The sequence below is a fragment of the Lathyrus oleraceus genome, chromosome 5 (assembly GCF_024323335.1).
Source record: "Lathyrus oleraceus cultivar Zhongwan6 chromosome 5, CAAS_Psat_ZW6_1.0, whole genome shotgun sequence".
Classification (NCBI taxonomy): Eukaryota; Viridiplantae; Streptophyta; class Magnoliopsida; order Fabales; family Fabaceae; genus Lathyrus; species Lathyrus oleraceus.
The window spans coordinates 548,055,621-548,076,724 of record NC_066583.1 but is presented as its reverse complement, the minus strand read 5'-3'; the positions used below and the strand labels follow the sequence as shown (position 1 = coordinate 548,076,724).

Genomic DNA, 21,104 nt, shown 5'->3' with positions numbered 1-21,104 from the left:
TATTAGAATTTGATCTGGACACGTGTTCAAATTTAATACACTTTTAATTAAGAAAACTCTTTTTCACAAACATACATTGTTTAGTCCTTTCTAACGCGTGTACAAACTAGGGCTTAAGCCTCTCATGCGCGAGCATAGAGCTAAATATTTAAACTACTAGAATGCGATCAAACAATATCCCTTCTACCGCAAAACAAACAAACGCTAAGTCTCTTATCTGTGAGCAAGAAGCCAATGTTTAATCGTTAGAATGTGACACAAACATCCGTCCCCTAAAATCAATCAACCAACACTCTTGGCTACCAAGAATTACGTAGTTTTGAGTTCTCCATCGCACCTTGAGATACGTAGAAGCGAGATTCATCGTCTCTTCAAGCACTATAATAAAAAACACCGAAAATATCCTTTTGTCTTGCCTAGAACTATGTCACTTTGAATTCCTCATTGTACCTGAGGATACGTAGGAGCACGACTCGCAAGCTTGTCAAACACCCTAATAAAAACATTTTTTGCGACCCTTTTTTTTTACACTTTTAATAAAGAAAACATTTGACATAAGCCAATATCCAATCGCAAGTTAAACTAAAATATTCTCATTGAGTACAACGGACGTGAGAGGTGTTAATACCTTCCCCTTGCGTAATCGACTCCTGAATCCTGAATTTGGTTACGACGACCATTTTTTTAAAAAGGTTTTATCAATGTTTTCCCTTTCCTTCATTGGAATGAATAAAGTTCAGTGGCGACTTTGTTTGAATCCATTTTTTCGCGACCATCGCGAAGAATTATATTTTTTGAGATGCGACAGCTGGCGACTTTCTGGGGACTATGCTCCAAGCAAGAGAGAGTCAAGCCTAACTTAGTTAACCTTGCGATAAATATTGACTTTGCGTAATTTTTTTCTTTGTGCTTGTTTATTTACTTTCTTTTATTGCTTTATCTTTTCATAATGCATGCTCATTATCATATTTATTTGTGGATCCTGATATGGTATCATGAGTAAAGCTCTACACCCAAGCTTTGGAAAAAGAAGAGGGAATACATAAGTTTATAATTGGAAGTTGGATAGTGTTAGTATCCAAGGACCTCTACTTGTGTGCCTAACATGAAGACTTCCCATAGAGTAGACCTTTTTGTAGATCTTGTTGTAAGACAGCTAGCCTGTCGCATGACTTGATTCATGAAGGTTCTATGAATCTGGGAACCACTCTTAGAACCCGTTTTTGTCTTGGTGGTTGCATAGTGTTAGACTCCAAGGACCTCTCCTTGTGTGCCTAGTATGAAGACCCCACCCATAATAGACCTTTCGTCACCCTCATCATAAAACAACTGGCTTGTTGTAGGACATTTATACGATTATCGTCCATGACTCTGAGAACCTTATCCAATACCTCAGAGCAAACCCTATGAGTGGTTTATGGGTAGAAATTTTAGAAATGTCCATTATAGCGAAGCCTTCCAGATAGGGTGTTATGTGATACTCATGTTATCCCGGATCCTAATTATACATGCGTTGCATTTTTGCATATAAAAAACCAAAACAAAAATCATGACGAGATTAAGTAGTGCCAAAATACGATTCTTGATGGTTTGAAATGAGGGAATGGGTATCTATTTATAAGTTAAAGGTTGGCTCAAAAAGGAAATTGATTTTAATTCTTTTTAAGATAAGCTAATTGATTAAAACCTAAAGTCACTCGATTAGAAACTTCAAAGGTAATTGATTTCTAGTTCAAAAAGGAAATAAAAGATAACTATAAGTTGTACATCATTAAGATTTTGTCATAATATCTTAGAGATTAATTTTGATTTGATCTAATTGATTAGATAAATGTCCCAACCAATTATAAAAGACAACAATTCTGGCAACTCCCAATTCATCTAGCCCAATTTCAAGATATTTTCTTGAGAAAAATCAATTTGAAAATATGTCTTTATGCATGTGTGTGTGTGTGTGTGTGTTTTTATTTAGCCATGAACTTTTACAAGAATGCTCTTTTACTTTACAAAGTATTCACTCATACTATTTAAGATAGAGTTTTCTTGAACTTCAAGACTTTGTCAGATACTTTATTTTGTAGACACTTGCTTGAGTTTACTTGAGTTAAGGCTTGAGATTATATTCCATTTTGGTTACCATCATCTGATAGCCAAGTCAATGAAACCTTATTACTTAGGTTCATATCTTTATCCACTTAATCACTTATGTTTGACTTTTCATAAGACATTGGAGTCATAATTAGTTATCATCATCAAAAACTCTTATCCTTGTTAAAAATATATCACATGCAAAACAAGGTTCCATACGAAGGATGTGGAGGTGGTTGATTGATCGTTTCTTGAGTTGCGGCATCGACAACAACTTCTTGCGCAACAGATTAACGAGTAGCTTTTGGATCCATTCATTAATTTGAATTGGAGAGATCAGAGATATGGAAGTTCTGGGAATCAAAGTTGAAATGCTACTGGATTGGATCGAACGTAAAAAATCTTTGTGTTTGATTTTGATTGCTCTTGATTCGATGACCTGAGACGGTTTCAGACTGATGAATCGAAGAGCAAACATGAGATCATGGAAAACTTAGGAATTAGAAGTCGTTTCCCACAGATGGTGTCATTGTTCCAAATTGGATCCAGAAATGGAGTAAGGATCAGTGTTAATGGCAGACCAGTGCTTCTGGTGCAAAAAAGAAGGGGGCTGACCTGCAAGGTTAACACTCAAATGTTCAAATCAGTATGTAAAAGAGAGGAGTTAATTGAAATTAAATTTGAAATTGGGTACCTAAATTGACGTGCTCTTTATATATTGTATCGAGGAAAGAAAAACATGTTATTTGCTAGGCATGGATTGCAAATGGTCGTTGGATGTACCTCAGGTTTAGATCCTTTATATTCATTATTATGATAATTCTCATGCGCTTATAAGATTATGGAATGATTGTAGCTCTTTCAGAGTGGTCGGTCGGGATCAATATGGTCGGCCCAAAACACAATCTGATTTTGAGATTTTACAAAGGGTTATCTCCAACCAAAAAGAAAGCTTTTACCCAGGCTAAGCTAATGAAAACATTTAGATATTTTTCCTGGCTTATCTGAATGACGAAACAAAATTTTTTTTGGCGAAGTTCTATAACCAAAATAGAGATTTTATGATTGTTTATCTCAAGAACCAAGTTTGATTTACAAATAGAATTTCTAACTCACAAGTAATATTTCACTCAAAATTACTAAGGCAACTTAAGTGAAAGAAAATATATTATATATATATATATATATATATATATATATATATATATATATATATATATATATATATATATATATATATATATATATATATATATATATATATATATATATAGAGAGAGAGAGAGAGAGAGAGAGAGAGAGAGAGAGAGAAATTCCAAAGAAAATGGAAAACTTAAAAAATTGGTGTGACTTGAAGAGTAAGTGACCCTCCTTTATATAGGAGATGAAAATATAAAAAAAAGACAAAAAAATTCATGGGCCATTTTAATGTCCCAATCGACTGGCTTCTTGTCCCAATCGATTGAATGACCAAATTTAATCAATTACCTTGGCCCAATATGGATAGAGAGTTGTTACCGTTTATTAAGACTTTTTATAATCGATTAAGCTTCTTCCAATTGATTGGCTTAAGGTCACAATTCATTGGGTATTTCAAAAAAAATCCCAATTGATTGGTTTTAGGCCCCAATCAATTTGGTAGTTCAAACTTTAAAAGGAAGCTGATAATATCTTAATCAGCTAGCTCAGGCTTGAAAATAGTTTAAAGAGGTTTGATAGATAAAAATAGGTTTTAAGTGTGTGTGTGTGTGTGTGTGTGTGTGTGTGTGTGTGTGTGCGTGTGTGTGTGTGTGGGGGGGGGGGGTGTGCGTGCGTGCACGCGTGTGTGTATGTGTGTGTATATGTATGTGTGTATGTGTGTGTGTGAGAGAGAGAGAGAGAGATAGAGAGTTTCCTTAATATATTAAGAGTTGTGTCCCTACTTTTACAAAACTATGGTCACTTAGACAGACACGACCGGGCGAGCTTTCCCACATCCACTCTTTTACAACTTTGAGGCTTCCAAGACCTTTTTCTCGATACATCGCGATAATACAAGTATTTCGTTGGAATCTTGAGTCTCGTAGTGAATGAGTTTTGATTTGTTTTCAAGTAGAATACAATTATTAGGGGATTTGAAAGTCATTACCGCCGACTTCAACAACCATTTGAGTTATCATCATTAAAACTTAAGAGAATTTATTAGTTGTATACATGCAAGCACATAGATCCACATAAATTATATTCCTTTTTCTAGTACGTCTATTAGGATATGACAACATACATAGGAAACAACATGCCCCATTAGTAGCGTTGTAGTAGCTTTTGTAGTCTCTGACAACTTTTGATCCTCATTATCTATTAACGTGATACCTTATCCATATTTCCCCGTGTAAGACCCCAATTTTTCCCCTAAGATCCCTCATGCCATCTCATTAACTTGGCATTAGCATTGGGATCACATCTTGGTATCCTCTTCACCTATCATTCGTTGGGTTTGCATTAGGAGAGATTATCAAGCACATGTGATTGTATCATACTTTATTTCTCTTGTTTACTAACCAGAACACCAAAAACATGTCTAGTATAGTTTTGTTTCTTTTGTAGATAGTGTGTGAATCCACTTATGCCTCATTAAGCTCACAACTAGGGTTTGAGACCCTCAGTGCAAGGTATCAAGCAATAAAAGGTCCAATTGAGTTCTAAGCATCATATATGGATCCCCATTTCCATATTTGTTATTTTGATCAAGAATTCATCAAGAGATTGAAGCTTGTTTGTCAAGCAAGCCTTAATTTATCAGGGTATCTTGTGTGCCTTCCTCAACAAGTTTCTTCAACAATTGGTCAAACAATATTACGGGATACTTCATTTAACATCATTTTAAGCATATATGATCCTCCATGAGCCCCAAATAGCAAAAGAACTTCAGGTTTTCAAGTTGGTTCAAGGAGGTTGATCAGAAAAGTCAACTAGTTAAATCTAGGGTTCCCTATACCCTATATCCTACAATATTTGTCATATAAAATTATTCCAAGATAAAAGTTACTCTTTGTAACATTCCGAATAACTTTCATGTTGACATAAAGAGCTAATTTTTCTTGGAAAGTCATGTTTTATGGGGAAAGATTATAGGTCATTTTGTTTGTGCCCTAGATAGAAGGTCAACTTCCAAAAACCATAACTTTCTCAATTTTTATGATATGAAGATGATACAATTTTCATGACCAATTTCGAGATGTCTTATCCAATGTTTCTTCTTTTAGAAAGGTAAAATTCCACTTGCAGGGGCATGTGCCATGATGAAACGTTATTAGGTCATTTTGGGCCATTACCATTGAACATGCATTTTTTCTCAACTTCTAAAATCCATAACTCCATCATGCAAGATCCAAATGGTGTCAAATTTGTTATCAAATTAAGGATAAGTGAAATATATACAACTTTAAAGAAGGAACCAAAGTCATTTGAATCTCATAGAAAAAGTTATTCAAGGTGGAAAAAGGGGTCATTTGACTTTTAACTTAGAAAATTTTCAAGTATGTTTTATTCCTCCAACTTCAACACCAAAATTCATCATGAAACAAGCTTCAAATTGAAAAAGTTCCAACATTAAAGTTGTTCCTTTTCATGCTAGCTTTCCAAAGAGTCCAAGATCATTCCATTTGAACAAGAATTGAAGGGGTTGCGCATGGTTACTTTGCATGGCCCAATTTGGCAATTTTTGAACTAAAATTTCAAATTCCTTTGCATGGCTTCATGTAATGATCTCAACATCAATTGTGGACGAATTTGGACTTAATGTAATCATCACTTGGGCCTAAATGGTGTGAAAGACCCATGCACACGAGTTACTATTTTTAGCCAAATTTTCAAATGGTGTGAAAAGGAATTTATAAGCCTATAAGTACATGCCCATTGCCTCAGAATTTGAGGATCTTTGCCTAAGCTTTGATATGAAAATCCCCTAACCTCCATTGATAGAACAAACTTGAAGATTTCATTGAAATTGAGTATTAGTTCACCTTCTGTTTTTGAGCTAAAACTCCAAGGGTTCATAACCATTTTCATTTGAATTATCTCCTACAAGCAAGAAGAAGCAACGCCAAGAGGATTGGGATCGAGATCGAGCTTCATCACTCCAAAAAATATGGGACTTTCACCAAAAAAAATTCAAATAATTTCCTCTTCCATTTTCTGAATTAAAATTATTTTTTGGATTGGATTTGATAGTTTTAGTGAATTAAAATGATTTTTGATTTGTTTTTAATTAATTTTAAATACTTGTGACTTTCAAAAATTCCCAAAAAAATTAGTTAAAGGTTATTTGACCTTGTTTGACTTATGATAAATTCCTTGTCATTTATTTGGTGATTTGAAGGGATTTGAGGTTTTTCATCGTTAAAAATGCATTTTTATTCATTTAAAAATTGAAATTAAATTGTTTAATTACATAAAATAATGTTGAGCTATTTGATTGACTTTGTGTTGACTCATCTTCTGTTTGACCTTGATCTTGGTTGAATTGGACTTCAATTTGATCAAAACCATTGGATTTAAGGGGTTGATGAAGTTTGAACTTCATCCCCCAAAATGAAGGAATGGTATTGATCAAATAAAGTTCATCCCTTGATCAATTTGGGATTTCTTTTCACTTCATTTTCTCATCTTCATCTCCTTCTTTCCCAATCCTTCATTGACCAATGACTTCTCGAATATTCAAATGCTAGTTGATTCATCAATGACCTTGTGTCAGATGAATCAACATGAGCCTGATTGAGATAGGTTCATCCCATTTTATTATTTTTGTGTGTGGTATGCTTTAGGAGCTTGGTCATTATACCTTGTATCTAGCATGCATTAACACCAATATTTTTATTGTCCGACCTTAGATAGTTGTGACTTCTACATAAGTTCAATTACGATTGCTTAACATAAAGCTAATTTTGTCCCAAAGGCATAGCATTTTTGTAATTGAGATTGTAAGTCTCCCATTCCTTATGGTATTGTGTTAAGATTTAAACTTTTTTCCATTTGTGAGAGCTAGTGGCATACTTGTTGATTTATCCAAGTTGGAGCCCTTCTCATGAATGATGTCTTGGTTCATATCTTCAGGTTTGTGAGTGGATGGTTGAGTGTTCTCCAAATAATAAATTAAAATAATTTTCTACTTCCACTAACATCGACTAATATCTTTTGTATTGCCTTTATTTTAATGCAATTTAAAGCAATTTAAATTTATGCACTTTATCATTCATTTTCATTTACATTTCATGTAACTTGTTTATGTTTAAGTCATTTTCACTTTGCTCACTTGAGCCATACTTTGTGCTTGTATTATATTATGCTTGTGATTTTGTTTTGTTTATGGTCTTAGGACCTTAAAATACTTAATAACAACAAAAACCCTAAAAAATACATTGGTGGACTGTTGGATCTCTATCTGAGACTTGATCTGAACTTTTGGAATTAGAATAGGCAACACCCCTATGCTTTAGAGACTTGGCCAATGCCATTCATCTGATACAAGCCATGAGAACTCCATTGGTTTATCTATTACTTTGTCTCTATGCTCAAGCTGTTATTTTTATTTTATTGTTTATACCTAATGCTTGTTTCTATGAGTTTATGTCGAGGAATATTCATCTGATACATTTGAAGACATTGAAGACTGCTTGCTTTTAGAGTGCTTGCTTGGATGTTTTGGCTATCTTTATTTGATGCCATTTGGTTGTCATATTAATTGCTTGGATGGTTATGCTTATTGCTTGCTTAAAAGTACAAAGGAAATGGATTTCTATATGACACTCTTATCTTGTGGATTGCTTCCTATTGGTTAGATATTTTCAACTCTAAACTTTTAAATCTTGTTTAGGATAGTCCCTTCATCTCCTCCCACTTCTTTAATTTCAAAATCTCTCCCTCATTTTCAAAGCCTTCTTTGATTGTTGTTTTCAACTTAGACTTGTTTTAATGAGTAGAAACCTTGGCCTTATGCCATTGAATTTTCAAAATATTTTCTTAAATCAAACTTGTAAATAAACTTAACCATATTGACTTAAATTTCAAAAGACAAAAAGAACTAACAACCTCACCTAAATATTTGGCCACTTTATGCCTTTTCTTTTAAGACTTTTCAAAAGAGAGCATTTAGATTTGAGTTATCTTTGGTTAAGATATAATTCTCCCATTTCCATGATATTTTGATTATAAGTTTTTCCATTTATTAGAGGTTAGTGGCATACTTGTTGATTGAATCCAAGTTTGGAGCCCTCCCTCTTAAATGTTGTAAATCACTCATTATCGATGAATGTTTGGTTGAGTATTCTCCCTTTGATAAAAAAAGATATTTAAGCTTTTGTTAAAATCAATCCACTCATTTCTTTGAAATTTTTACCATGAACTACGAGGTTTTAATCCCTCATTTTTATGTTTCTACGTAGGCATTAAACCGAAGGTCTTGTCAAACACAAAAGTTGTAAATAATTGAATTCTTTTCTCATCCTCTCATTCTAATTTTTTATCAAACATATTTTCAACTAAAACACTTACACACAAAAAGGGCTCCTTAGGAGTACCTAGGACACTTTGGGTGCTTATACTTTCCCTCTGTGTAACCAACCCCCTTACCTGTAATCTCTGACATTTTATTAGTTTTTATTTGAAAACTTCTTATCTTTGAATTTTGTTCGTATTTTTCCCTTTTCCTTTGAAAACAATAAAAGTCCGGTGGAGACTCTGGTTTTATTGACGTTGAGCTAACCAATAGTTCGATGGTCACGAATTTACCGCTACACCTTGCTCTAGAATCTTATTCAATTTAGTGTCAGCCCTCAAGTCACAACCTTAGTCAACTTCTTTTATCCCTAAGCCTCATGAGAGTTGGTCTTGCAGACAGTAATCGTTATATTTTTTAATTCTACACACTAAAACAAAGTAAAAATAAAGATGGAGCACCTAATGTGTTCATTATTAAATATAAAAACTTACTTAAAAATATATATAAATAAATCTAAACATCTAACATATAAGTGATGAATCCAACTATTTAAAATATAAAAAGTCTCATAAATGTCAATGTAGTAATGAATAATACTTGACAAAGATGTCAAAGCTGAAGATGTGGAGTGATCAACATGGTTAAATCACAATAAATAGTATATTGCTCTTGTTTAGTATGTAGGGGTGTTAGTCGATTAATATTTTGACTATTAAGAGAGGATTTCATTTCTTGTGTTAATACTCTCAAATATAAGTGGCTTTGTATCAAATTGAAATAACAATTTTGCGTGTCATATTTTTATTGTTATTATTTTATTGTCTATCATTAATCTTGTGATATACAATATTACAACATTGTCTCTCACATCTTATCATTTATAAAACATAATTTCAGCTCAAAATCAAAATGAATTTAAAAACATTTAATAATTGAGTATAATAACTATAAAATATGAAATACAAAACTACACAATGGCAATAGTCAATGTTCCCCTTTTCAAAATAAAAATTATAAGTTCATAACAATTTATGGGAAAAAATAAATAAAAATTACACATAAAAAATAATCTAAAATAAAATTAATTCAAAAGTTAGTCAAAAGTCTTTTAAGGAAGAATTAAATATTCATACATTTAAAAAAACGTTTAGATTCATATAATATTTTGTCAATTTTATTAATTATTAAAATATTAAATATTTTTTTTTAAATAAGATGACATTAATTAAAATTCGAGGAATATACTCTAAAACAACACACCTTAAATTAAAAAAACAAGTATTTTTTTTTCTTTTAAAAACTTGATATATGATCTTTCGATCGATTAATCTAAAGAGATCTATCCACTGTCTTGTCTATTAGTAATAAGTCAGTTTAAAATCTAAGTAAGATTCAAATCCGAGACTTAAAGAATAATACAATTTTAAGTTTCAAGTCTTCACCAATAGACCAATCTCTTATGTTACAAAAATAAAAATAAAAATATTAATTATAATACATAAGTCTTTGTAGATTTTCAAAGCTAAAAATATTTTTGTGATGTTTAAAAATTCTAAACATATTAAATATAAATTATTGATTATATTACATAAATTTAAAATATTATATATTATAACATATTATAATAACTACTCCCTCCGTTCTTTTTTAAGTGTTATTTTTTTTACTTTTTATATATATCAAGATAGTTAATCATTATTGTTACTTTTCAAACAATAATTCTTATTTGATCTATAATACCCTTAATTATTTATTATATTCATTTTAATTTTTCTTTCCCTATAATAATTACTTAGGGGTAATTTAGACAAAAGTACAATTAATATTACCTTAAACTTTGCAAGTAACAATTAAAAAGGAACAATTTTTTTTTAAGAAAATGGCAATTAAAAAGAAACGGAAGAAATATAACATTTGAAAATTCTAGATATTAACTTATAATATATATAAATATTTAAATATAAAAAATATATGACATCCAAGAGATAAGATTGAAGTAGTAAGATATTGAATAAAAAAAATATGGTTTAGATTTCACACAACCCACGTGTTTTTGGATCGAAATCACACTCTAATACCAATTATAACATACAAAATCAAAATTGTCTAAAATATAATTCTTGAAATTTCATATTGATAACGAATAATTAAAATTGCATTACTTTAAGTATTACATGCCTTAAATTATGACTTGAAATGCAAAACATGCACACTTGACTATTTCATTAGTTGTAATTTCTTTTACGAATTTTGAATTAATTAAATGATTTTTTTTTTTAAATAACAAACTTTTTCAAAAAAAAATACGAAAATAACCAACTTTAAAGAGGAGGCGCTAATGCATCTGGCGCATGAGTGTGTTGCTTGTGAAAAGAAAACTTAATTTTGCAGCCAACAAAAATCAAACACACAACCTTCTCATCCGAAGTTAAACACATTACCACTGCACCACAGACCCTTAATATTAATTTGTTTCATCATATATTTAATATACCGTGTATAATTACAGTAGATTAAGAAATTACTAAAACTTAGTTGAAATTTTTTTCACTTAGTTTTAAAATAATGTATAATTACATTAGATTAATTTGTTTCATCTCTATATATTTGTCTTAATTATTTTGACTTAGAACTTTTATACATATTTTAAAATTTTAAATTAACTAAATATATATTTAATTTTATTTTATCATTGTTTTAAACTATATAAGTTAAGAATATTATTTAATATTTGCATTTTAATTTCTTAAGAGTACAATCGCAATTTTATATTATAACATTAAATATAAAATATAGATAATATCCATTCGACATATCAAATATGAACGTATATAGTTAAAATATTTATGTTTATTTAAAATTCATTATAATAAAATTAAATAAAATATATATTTTTTATTTTATAAAAATATTTGTTTAATAAAAAAGAGTATTGTATAAATGGATATTTTGATTTTATAAAAATAAACATTAAATAAAACAATGGATGAAACATAATTAGTTAAAATATTAAATAAAATAATGGATGAAACATAGTGTAAAAACATAGTGTAAAATAAAATAAAATAAATAAATATGTATTTGTGTGTTATTTGAAATAAGTAAATAAGTAAATGTTTATTCTGAATTATTAAGTTATGTATTCATTATTATAAATATTAACAATAGAAATTGATTGGTCTAATGATAAAGTCACTACCATTTAACTTAAAAGAATTCATATTCAAGTCCCTGTGGGTTCAAATTTTGTATTTTTTAATTTAAATTTATAATTATTTAATATTATGAGAATTATCTATCACTAATGTACATTACCTTAGTGATAAAGACATATGATGTGGCTTAAGTATTTTGAGTTCACTCTTTATATAAAATATGACAATAGCTTGTCGGTGGTTTTATCCATAAATCTTGTTTAAGAATAACATTTTTTTCTAAAATAGAACTTTTTTTTAGGGGACTAATTTAGGTTCTACAATTTTTTGTTGCGAGAGATCAAAGTAGGTCTTCACTTTTTTTCTAAAATATGACAATAGCGTGTTTTTATCATTAAACGCTATTTAAAAATAACATTTTTTTAATTTTTTTTATTTCTATGATAAATAATCAATTTTTATATATAAACATATTCTTAAAAAAATTCAAAATAAATAATAAATATTTCACACCTATTTTCTATTAATATGACCCAATTAAATTTTGTAAGAAATTAAATAAAAAAAATTCTCTGAAATTAGTTTAATTTCTATAATTTTTTTGTGAGAGACCAAAATATGACTTCACTCTTCTAATAAGATATGACAATAGCGTGTCGGTCGTTTTTATCATTAAATGCTATTGAAGTATAACTTTCTTTTTCTTTTTTTAATGTTATGATAAAGAATAAATTTTTATATTATAATCATATTTTTAAAAAATTTCAAAATAAATAATAAATAAATATTTGACACCTATTTTCTATCAATTGTTGAGAAATGGAAAGCATATATTTATTTTAAAAACAAAAAGAACTCATTTCATTTTCTCCTATTAGCTGCCTCAAACATTATCTAGATGATTTGAGATATTTTCACCTATATTTCATTTCAACTTTTCATCCTTTTCATTCATCAATTGATGTGCCACAACCAACATTGTAAGTATCATATTATTTTGTATCTACCTTTCTCCCTTTCTATTGATTTTCTCAATACTTTAGTTAATATTAAAATAATTGTGAAAAAAGTGAAGATTGAATGCATGTTTGTTCAAAAGATCATGATCAAAATCTGTCTAAATTCACACAATCAAACATTGAGAAAGCTAGGAACTTTTTATGATCATTTATTGAGAAATCTTGAAACATATCTAAAACATGTTGCAGTTTTCAAGTTTGAGTTAATTTGATTAATTTCAGGAGAAACCCTAATTTGATGGATGATGAAAATGGCTCACGCAAAAGGATCAGAGGAAATCATCAACCTTCTAATCCTTTGGGAAGTTCTTCTGATTCTCCCCCTAACGAAGAACACGCTGATGAGATCATTGAGAGGGACACATCAAGCTTTCCAACGCAACCTCGAGGCAACAACAATGGCGTTCAGGTTCCTCTTCCCACTCGTCGACAACTCCGTAGACTTGATATCCGTTGTGTTTCATCAAATCCTCCACACAGTGCTATGATCACTCCACAAACAAGTTCTCAAATTCTGCATTCGGAAGGAGTCATGCCAGAGACACCTCTTAGCCATCAAATTGTTAGTCCCTTTTTTTAGTGTTCAAATTAATGTAACATTTTCTCCTTATTAAAAAACAAAAAAAAATCATTATTTTATATAAATATTTTATAGCTTTATTCTAATTTATAGCTTTTAAATTAAATTTAATCTAATGGTCAATTAGTGACGCAAAATTTAATGACTTTATGTTTTTTATCAAAAGTTTTATTTTATGAGTCTATATTAATTTTGTAATTTTTTAAAACAATAATAAAATAAATGAATTTTCATAGTTTTATTTTTTTCAAGAATTTTTTTATTCCTAATTAATTAAAGTTCATTTGTATAGGGGGTTGCTTTGACCGAAGAAAGGGAAAATTTAGAGGACCAAGATAGAATTACTCGCATGAATATCAATGGCATGACTTTTGAGGTAAGTACAAATTTTTGATTTTTTTTTTCATCTTAAAATGTTTATATGAACATACGTTAATTTTACACTATAAATAATAAAAATATTATCTTCCGTCAAATTGTAGAAATATTTTTAAAATGATTGTATGACATGGCATATTGATAATGTAAAGTAATTTTACCCTATCAATCAATTAATAATATTTATTTTGCTAAATCATAGATATATTTTTTAAATGATTATATGATATGGCATACTGATAGTTTTTTTTATTGAATGATAGTGTAAAATCATGTGTGTTCACTATATATACTCTCATAAAAGAAAATGGATGATGCATCGACAATTTAAAATAATTTTACACTGTCAACTAATGATCAACGTATATTCCGCCAAATAATAGAGTTATTTTAAAGGCTTAATTATGTTAGAAGTAATCCATATTCAGTAGTAGTATTAGTTTTTTAAGCGTAACCTAACTAGTGCAGGTTACCATTTTCGTCTACGTGGCATTATTGCTTGTGTATATAAACAAGTGTAATTGTTAATAGAGTGTGTGCGTAACCATTTATTGTAACCGTTTGGAAGAGTGGTGGAAGTTTATTATTTTAATTCTCTCTCTTGTCTCTCTTCTTCGATCTTCATCTTTTTCATCTTGTGCACCAACAATTGGTATCTAGAGCTCTGGTTCAGATCCACATGGAAACACAGGGAAACACGAGTGAACGGTGAGCCATTGTGTGATTGATTTTGTTTCTTGAGTTCGTGTTGAATTTCTTATTGGAATCGTAACATAATCATATTTCTTGATTTTGCGAAATTGGGAAACATCGGTGTTTGGTGAGATCTGAGTGAATTGCACAAGGTTGAAGATGAACGGAAATAATAATTTGAGTATTAAGCTTCCAGTGTTCGATGGCAAGAACTGGAATCGGTGGATGATTTAAATGCGTGTGTAGTTTGACACTCAAGATGTTGTTGATCTCGTCAACGACAATTACATTCTGATTGCACTTCCGGCAAATGCAGCGGATGCACAGAGGAATGTTCAGCGTGATCTGAGGAAGAAGGATAAGAAGACATTGTTTTACATCCATCAGTGTATGGATGTGAACATGTTTGAGAAAATCGCTAATTCGACGGCGGCGAAGGCTGCGTGGGACACACTGGTACAATGCAATGATGGTGATGCATCAGTGAAGAAGGTGAAGCTTCAGTCTCTATGTAAGCAGTATGAGAATCTCATCATTAAGAACAATGATAAGGTACCTAACTACATCTGTAGAGTAATTTTGATCCCAAATGAGATGAAGTTGTATGGAGACACTCTCTCTGAAGAAAAGATCACTGAGAAGGTACTTAGATCTCTTACTCCTCAGTTTGATTACATTGTTGTAGCAATTGAACATTCTAAGGATCTTATCATCATGAGAATTGAAGAGCTGCAAAGTAGTCTAGAGGCACAAGAGTTGCGTCTGACTGAGAGAAACTCTAAAATGGAGGTAGAACAACATGCCTTAAAAGCATCTTTTGGTAAGAAATATCAGAAGAAATCTTGGTCAGAAGTTAAGAAGAAATCTGATGGTGTTCAGAAGTCAGAAACCTCAACTTCTAAAAGGCAGAAGAGTGCTCAGAAGGGGAAGGAGAAGTATGAAAAGAGGAAAGTTCAGTGCTATTGTTGTAAGAAGTTTGGCCACTTCGCTGCTGATTGTTGGTCAAATACGGAAAGGAAGTCAGAAAAAGAAAACATAACTGGAGGAGGTTTTGATGATAAACATGTGTTATTGATGGCTTCTGAGTATGATAGCGCGTCTTTGGAAGACTGGTGGTACATGGACACTGGTTGTTCAAATCACCTTATTAGAAATAAGAAATGGATGGTTGAGTTTGACTCAGGTAAGAGGACCAAGATCATATGTGATGATGATAAGTATCTGAATGCTGAAGGAATGAGAAATGTCAGAGTAGTTCTGAATATTGGTAAACCTGCATTGATTCAGAATGTGTGGAATATTCTTGGCATGAAAAGTTATCTGATGAGTGTAGGTTAATTAATTGAGAAAGGATTTTCAGTTACCATGAAGGACACTATTTTGAAGTTGTATGACTGTAATTGGAATTTGATTATGAAGTTAGAACAGGGAAGGAGTAGAACATTCAAAGTGAATAATAAAACTGTAGAATCTGAATGCCTTAGTGCAACAAGTGTTGTGAAGGAAAGTGAGTTGTGGCAGAAAAGATTTGGTCATCTGAACTTCAGAAGCTTAGGGCATCTGAACTAAAAGAAGTTGGTACATGGAGTTCCTGCAATTAAGAAGTCAGATAAGTCATGCAATGTATGTATGAGAGGGAAGCAACCAAGACTGTCATTTTCATCTAAAATGCCTCCAAGAGCAAAGCATGCTGAAGGAGTGGTGCATTATGATGTGTGTGGACCATTTCTAGTACTTTCACTTGGAGGGAATAAATACTTTGTGTCATTTGTTGATGAATTCATAAGGATGGCGTGGGTATGCCTTATAAAGTTCAAACACGAGGTGTTTGTTGAATTTAAGAAATTCAAAATCAAGGTTGCGAATTAGAGTGGTCAGAAGCTGAAAGTTCTCAGAACTGATGGTGGAGGTGAGTATAACTCTACAGAATTCAGAAAGTTATGTGAGGAGAATGGAATTGAGCATGAGGTGACTTCTCCATACACTTCTCAACATAATGGTCTTACTGAAAGAAGAAACGGAACTTTGCTTGATATAACATGGAGCATGCTGAAGGAGAAGAAGCTACCTCACACCTTGTGGGGAGAAGCTATTGCCACTGCAGCATATGTGCTCAGTAGGTGACCAACCAAAAAGCTGAAGGAAATTATTCATTTAGATAAGTTGACTGAAGATAAACAAAGTGTGAGACATCTAAAGGTGTTTGGTTTTGTTTGTTACAAACATGTTCCAAATGCTAAGAGAAGGAAGTTGGATGACACAAGCAGAGTTATGTTACTTGTAGATTACCATAGTACAGGTGCTTATAAGCTTTATTGTCATGTCACTAACAAGGTTGATTCAACAGAGATATCATTGTGAAAGAGTCAGAAGTGTGGGGTTGGAAGAAATATTAATTCAACTATGGTGAGGTCTTAAAACATGAGTTAACTTATGAAGATACTTCAGAATCTGAAGGTTTTAAAGATGGATTAGAATCAAAATATTATTCTGAATATGACTCTGAAGGTGAGTCTTATTTTGAAGGCGGGTCTAATTTTGGTCTAGATTTTGATGGTGATTTAGACTCTGGTAGAGATCCAGACTCTGGGAATATTCCAGACTCTGAAGGTGGTCATGTATCTGAAGGTGGTATTTCTGGGTTTCCAGCATCTAAAGAATATTCTGAACAAGTTTAGAGGCCACAAAGAATCAAAAACGTTCCAAGAAGATTAGTAGAGTTTGACATGCTGCAAGATACTGAAATGGACTCTGATGGAGAGGTCATTCAGTGTGCCATTTTAGTAGACTCTCAACCAGTTAGTGTTGAATAATCGCTCAAGAAGAAGGTATGCTTGAAGGCCATGAAAGAATAATTTAAGACTGTAGAAAGAAATTAGACTTAGGAGTTGACTGAGCTTCCAAAGGACAAGAAAGCCATCAGGGTCAGATAGTTTTTCAAGGTGAAATTGGATGCAAACAAATCAACTGTCAAACACAAAGCAAGTTTAGTAACAAGAGGATTTAACAAAAATCTGGGTTAAATTACTTTGAAGTGTTTTCTCCTATAGTGAGACATGAAACAATCAGACTGTTGATTGTGAAAGCTACTAACAGAAATTGACCTCTCATGCATCTCAATGTGAAATATGCCTTTTTGAACGGTATATTTCAAGAATACGTATACGTCTCACAACCTCATGAATTTATGGAAAAGAATCAGGAAGGGATGGTGTACAGGTTACATAAATCCTTGTATGGACTGAAACAAGCTCTTGGAGCCTGGAATTTGAAAAATGATTAATTCTTCAAGCTTCAAGAATTCAGAAAGTGTGAGATAGAATATGGTGTTTATGTTCAACATACTTCTGAAGGAAATATGATTCTGGTGTGTCTCTATTTTGATGACATATTGCTGACAGGAGGTTGTTTTAATGAGATAATGAAGTTCAATAAGGTGTTGATGAATGAGTTTGAGATGACTGATCTAGGAAATATGACATCTTTTTAGGGATGGAGATTGTGTACTTTGAGAAAGGTATAATTATTTATTAGCTGAAGTATGAACTTAAGCTTCTGAAGAGATTTGAGCTGCTGAGTTATAAGGTTGCAGTCATACCTTTAGAAACAAATCACAAATTGGATTCTGATCCTGAGGGTGATCATGTAGATTTTACAACTTTCAAGAAGTTAGTTGGCTCTCTGAGGTATTTGTTTAATACCATACCTGATATTTGTTGTGTAGTTGGAATGGTTAGTAGTTCATGAGTAAACTGAAATGGTCTCATTACATGGCTACTGTCAAGATTCTGAGGTATATTAAGGGGACTCTGAAGTATGGAGTTTTGTTCCCTTCTGGTGAAAAGTCTAATTCATAGCTGATGTGTTACTCATACTCTGATTGGTGTGAGGATAAATTTGATAATATAATTACTTTTGGATATTTGTTTAAGTATCTGAGAGGACCTATTTCATGGTGTTCCAAGAAGAAACCAATTATTGCTTTGTCAACCTGTGAAGCTAAATACATTGCAAGATTGTGGTTGCATGTCAACTTGTTTGACTTCTAAATTTACTTTAGGATCTAAAGATCAAGGTAAATAAGCCTCTAAAGGTGATGACTGATAACAAGTTTGCAATCAATCTTGCCAAGACCCCAATATTGCATGGGAAAAGCAAGCATATTGAGACTATGTTTCACTTTCTAATAAATCAGGTTCAGAATGGAGTGCAAGAAATGCATTGTAGCACCTATAAGCAGCTGGCAGATGTTCGGGCGAAAGCGATCAAGATTGATCAATTTCTCCACTTGAGAGATGAAATTGGTGTTGTTAGTTTTGATTAGATGAATATGAAGTAAGGGATGGTGTTAGAAGTAATTCATATTCAATATTTTTATTATTTTTGTTAAGCGTAACCTAGATAGTGTAAGTTAGCATTTTCGCCTACGTGACATTATTGCTTGTATATATAAACAAGTGTAGTTGTCAATAGAGTATGTGTGTAACCATTTATTGTAATCGTTTTGAAGAGTAGTGAAAGTTTGTTATTTCAATTCTCTCTCTTATTTCATCTTCATCTTCTTCATCTTGTGCACCAACAAATTGCAACTTTGGTCCCCCTATTTTGTGTTTTTGTTGGTTTTGATTCCCCCATTTTAGAAATCAGGTTTTTGGTCTTTTTTTTTAAGTTTTTGTGTTGGATTTTTTACTCCCCCAAAAGGGACCAAAATCCAATACAAAACTTAAAAAATAGACCAAAACTGTAGTTTTTATAATGGGGGACAAAAATTCAAAAAATGACAAAATAGAGGGATTAAAATTGCAAATAAATCTATTTTAAAAATGATTGTATGACATGACATAATGATAGTTTTCTTAGAACTATTTTACACGGTCAATGCATGTCTATTATACTTTTTCGTAAGAGTAGATGGATGTTCCATCGAAAATGTAAAATAATTTTACACGATCAACAAATGAGTAACATATATTCCACCAAATCATAGACATACTTTTAAAATGATTGTATGACATGACATAATGATAGTTTTCTATTGGATTGGAGTGTAAAACTATTTTAAATTGTCAGTGCATGTCCATTATACATTTTCATAAGAGAAAATGGATAATTCACCGACAATGTAAAGTAATTTTACATTGTCAACGAATGAACAACATATATTTCGGCAAATTATCGAGATATTTTAAAAATAGTTGTATCATATGAGATATTTATAGTTTTTTTTATGGAATGTAGTATACAACTATTTTATACTATTTGTATGTTCATTATACTCTTTTTATAGTGTTATTTTTTGTCAAGAATTTTTGGCATCCTTTATAATTGAACTTCATTTGTAAAGGAGAATGCTTTGATGGATGAAATGGAAAATCTAATCGACCAACATCGACAATTTCTCTCACTTATTGATGAAATGTCTAATGAGGTCAGTTCAATATTTTTGTGATTATTTTTGTTTTTCTCAAAACTTCTATATAAAACTACATTGATTTTGTTTATTTTGAAAAGAATAAATAAAATAAAATCAATTTATTTTATAATCTAGTCTTTTTTGTCTCAATAACTTTTTGGCTTCCTTATTAATATAACTTCATTACTATAGGATTTTTCGTTATTTAATGAAATGGAAAATCAAAATGATGAACATCAAGATATGCGGCTGAATATTGATGACATGTCTTATGAGGTAAATACATAAATAGATACTCAAATTTTATTTTCCTATCAGTTTATAGGATAAACAAAAATTGAAAAATATTTACATTAAGAATAATTGCTTAAAGGAACTTCTTCAATTGGGTGAGAGGATTGGAAGTGTATCCACTGGTTTATCAAAAGAAATAATTGCCATACAGCTGAAGACAAAACTTTTTTCACCAAGTCCTGTTGCTATTAATTTGGAGGAATTACCACCTGAAGAAGATGGGGAAAATAACTCTTGCCTAATATGCCAGGTATTATATTTTAACAAGAAATTCTATTCCACTCAATATTTTCATTAATTTTTTAGGAAAATTCTTTATTTTCTTTTACTAACCAAGTATATTTATTAATTGGATAGGAGGAGTTTAAGGATCAAGAGAAGATTGGTGTTATCAAATGCAAGCATGAATATCATGCAAATTGTATAACACAATGGCTGCTTTTAAAGAATAGTTGCCCAATCTGCAAATTAGAAGCTTTGGATGATGCATAAGAATCTATAAATTCTTCATGCATTGATATCCCTTAATATCTCTCAATGCACTTTTTGGATAATTTGACTTTTGACTTTATTCATATTTTGCTATGGTATTATGTATGTTGGGTACTAGAACTTTGAATCTATCAACTTGCATTTATTTTATCATGTTGGATTAATTATATTAGTACTTGTTTTTATATGCATGAGTTGAATTAAAACTCTTATACTTGTTCTTGTGTTCTATGCGGTTTGAACTTAGTTTACTTGATATTGAATGTATCTTTGTGTTTGAGTGCTATAATTTATAATGTTAAATGAGACCTTAGAGAATGCTTCATTTAAGTAGAGGTGTCAAAAAATCCTAAGTGAGAAAGCCTCAATAATTAGGTCTCCTATTTGGCCCCATTTTTTTAGACTCTCTACTAAATCAATAATTTTTGCCCCTTTATTTTTAAGCCTCGTCATATTTTTGTTTTTAAGGGCCTAAGTGATGGACTCAAAATATAATTTGTTTGAAATAAAATAT

General features: G+C 31.1%; 1 protein-coding gene across 1 annotated transcript; it reads left to right on the top strand.

Moving 5' to 3' along the window:
* Positions 1-12,585: 12,585 nt before the first annotated feature.
* LOC127086276 (E3 ubiquitin-protein ligase BIG BROTHER) lies at positions 12,586-20,806 on the top strand. The gene is made up of 7 exons (XM_051027005.1): positions 12,586-12,701; positions 12,963-13,302; positions 13,613-13,696; positions 19,736-19,819; positions 19,997-20,080; positions 20,178-20,348; positions 20,456-20,806. The coding sequence occupies exons 2-7, from the start codon at positions 12,979-12,981 to the stop codon at positions 20,588-20,590; spliced, it is 882 nt and encodes a 293-aa protein (XP_050882962.1). The 5' UTR covers positions 12,586-12,701; positions 12,963-12,978; the 3' UTR covers positions 20,591-20,806.
* The last annotated feature ends 298 nt before the right edge of the window (positions 20,807-21,104 follow it).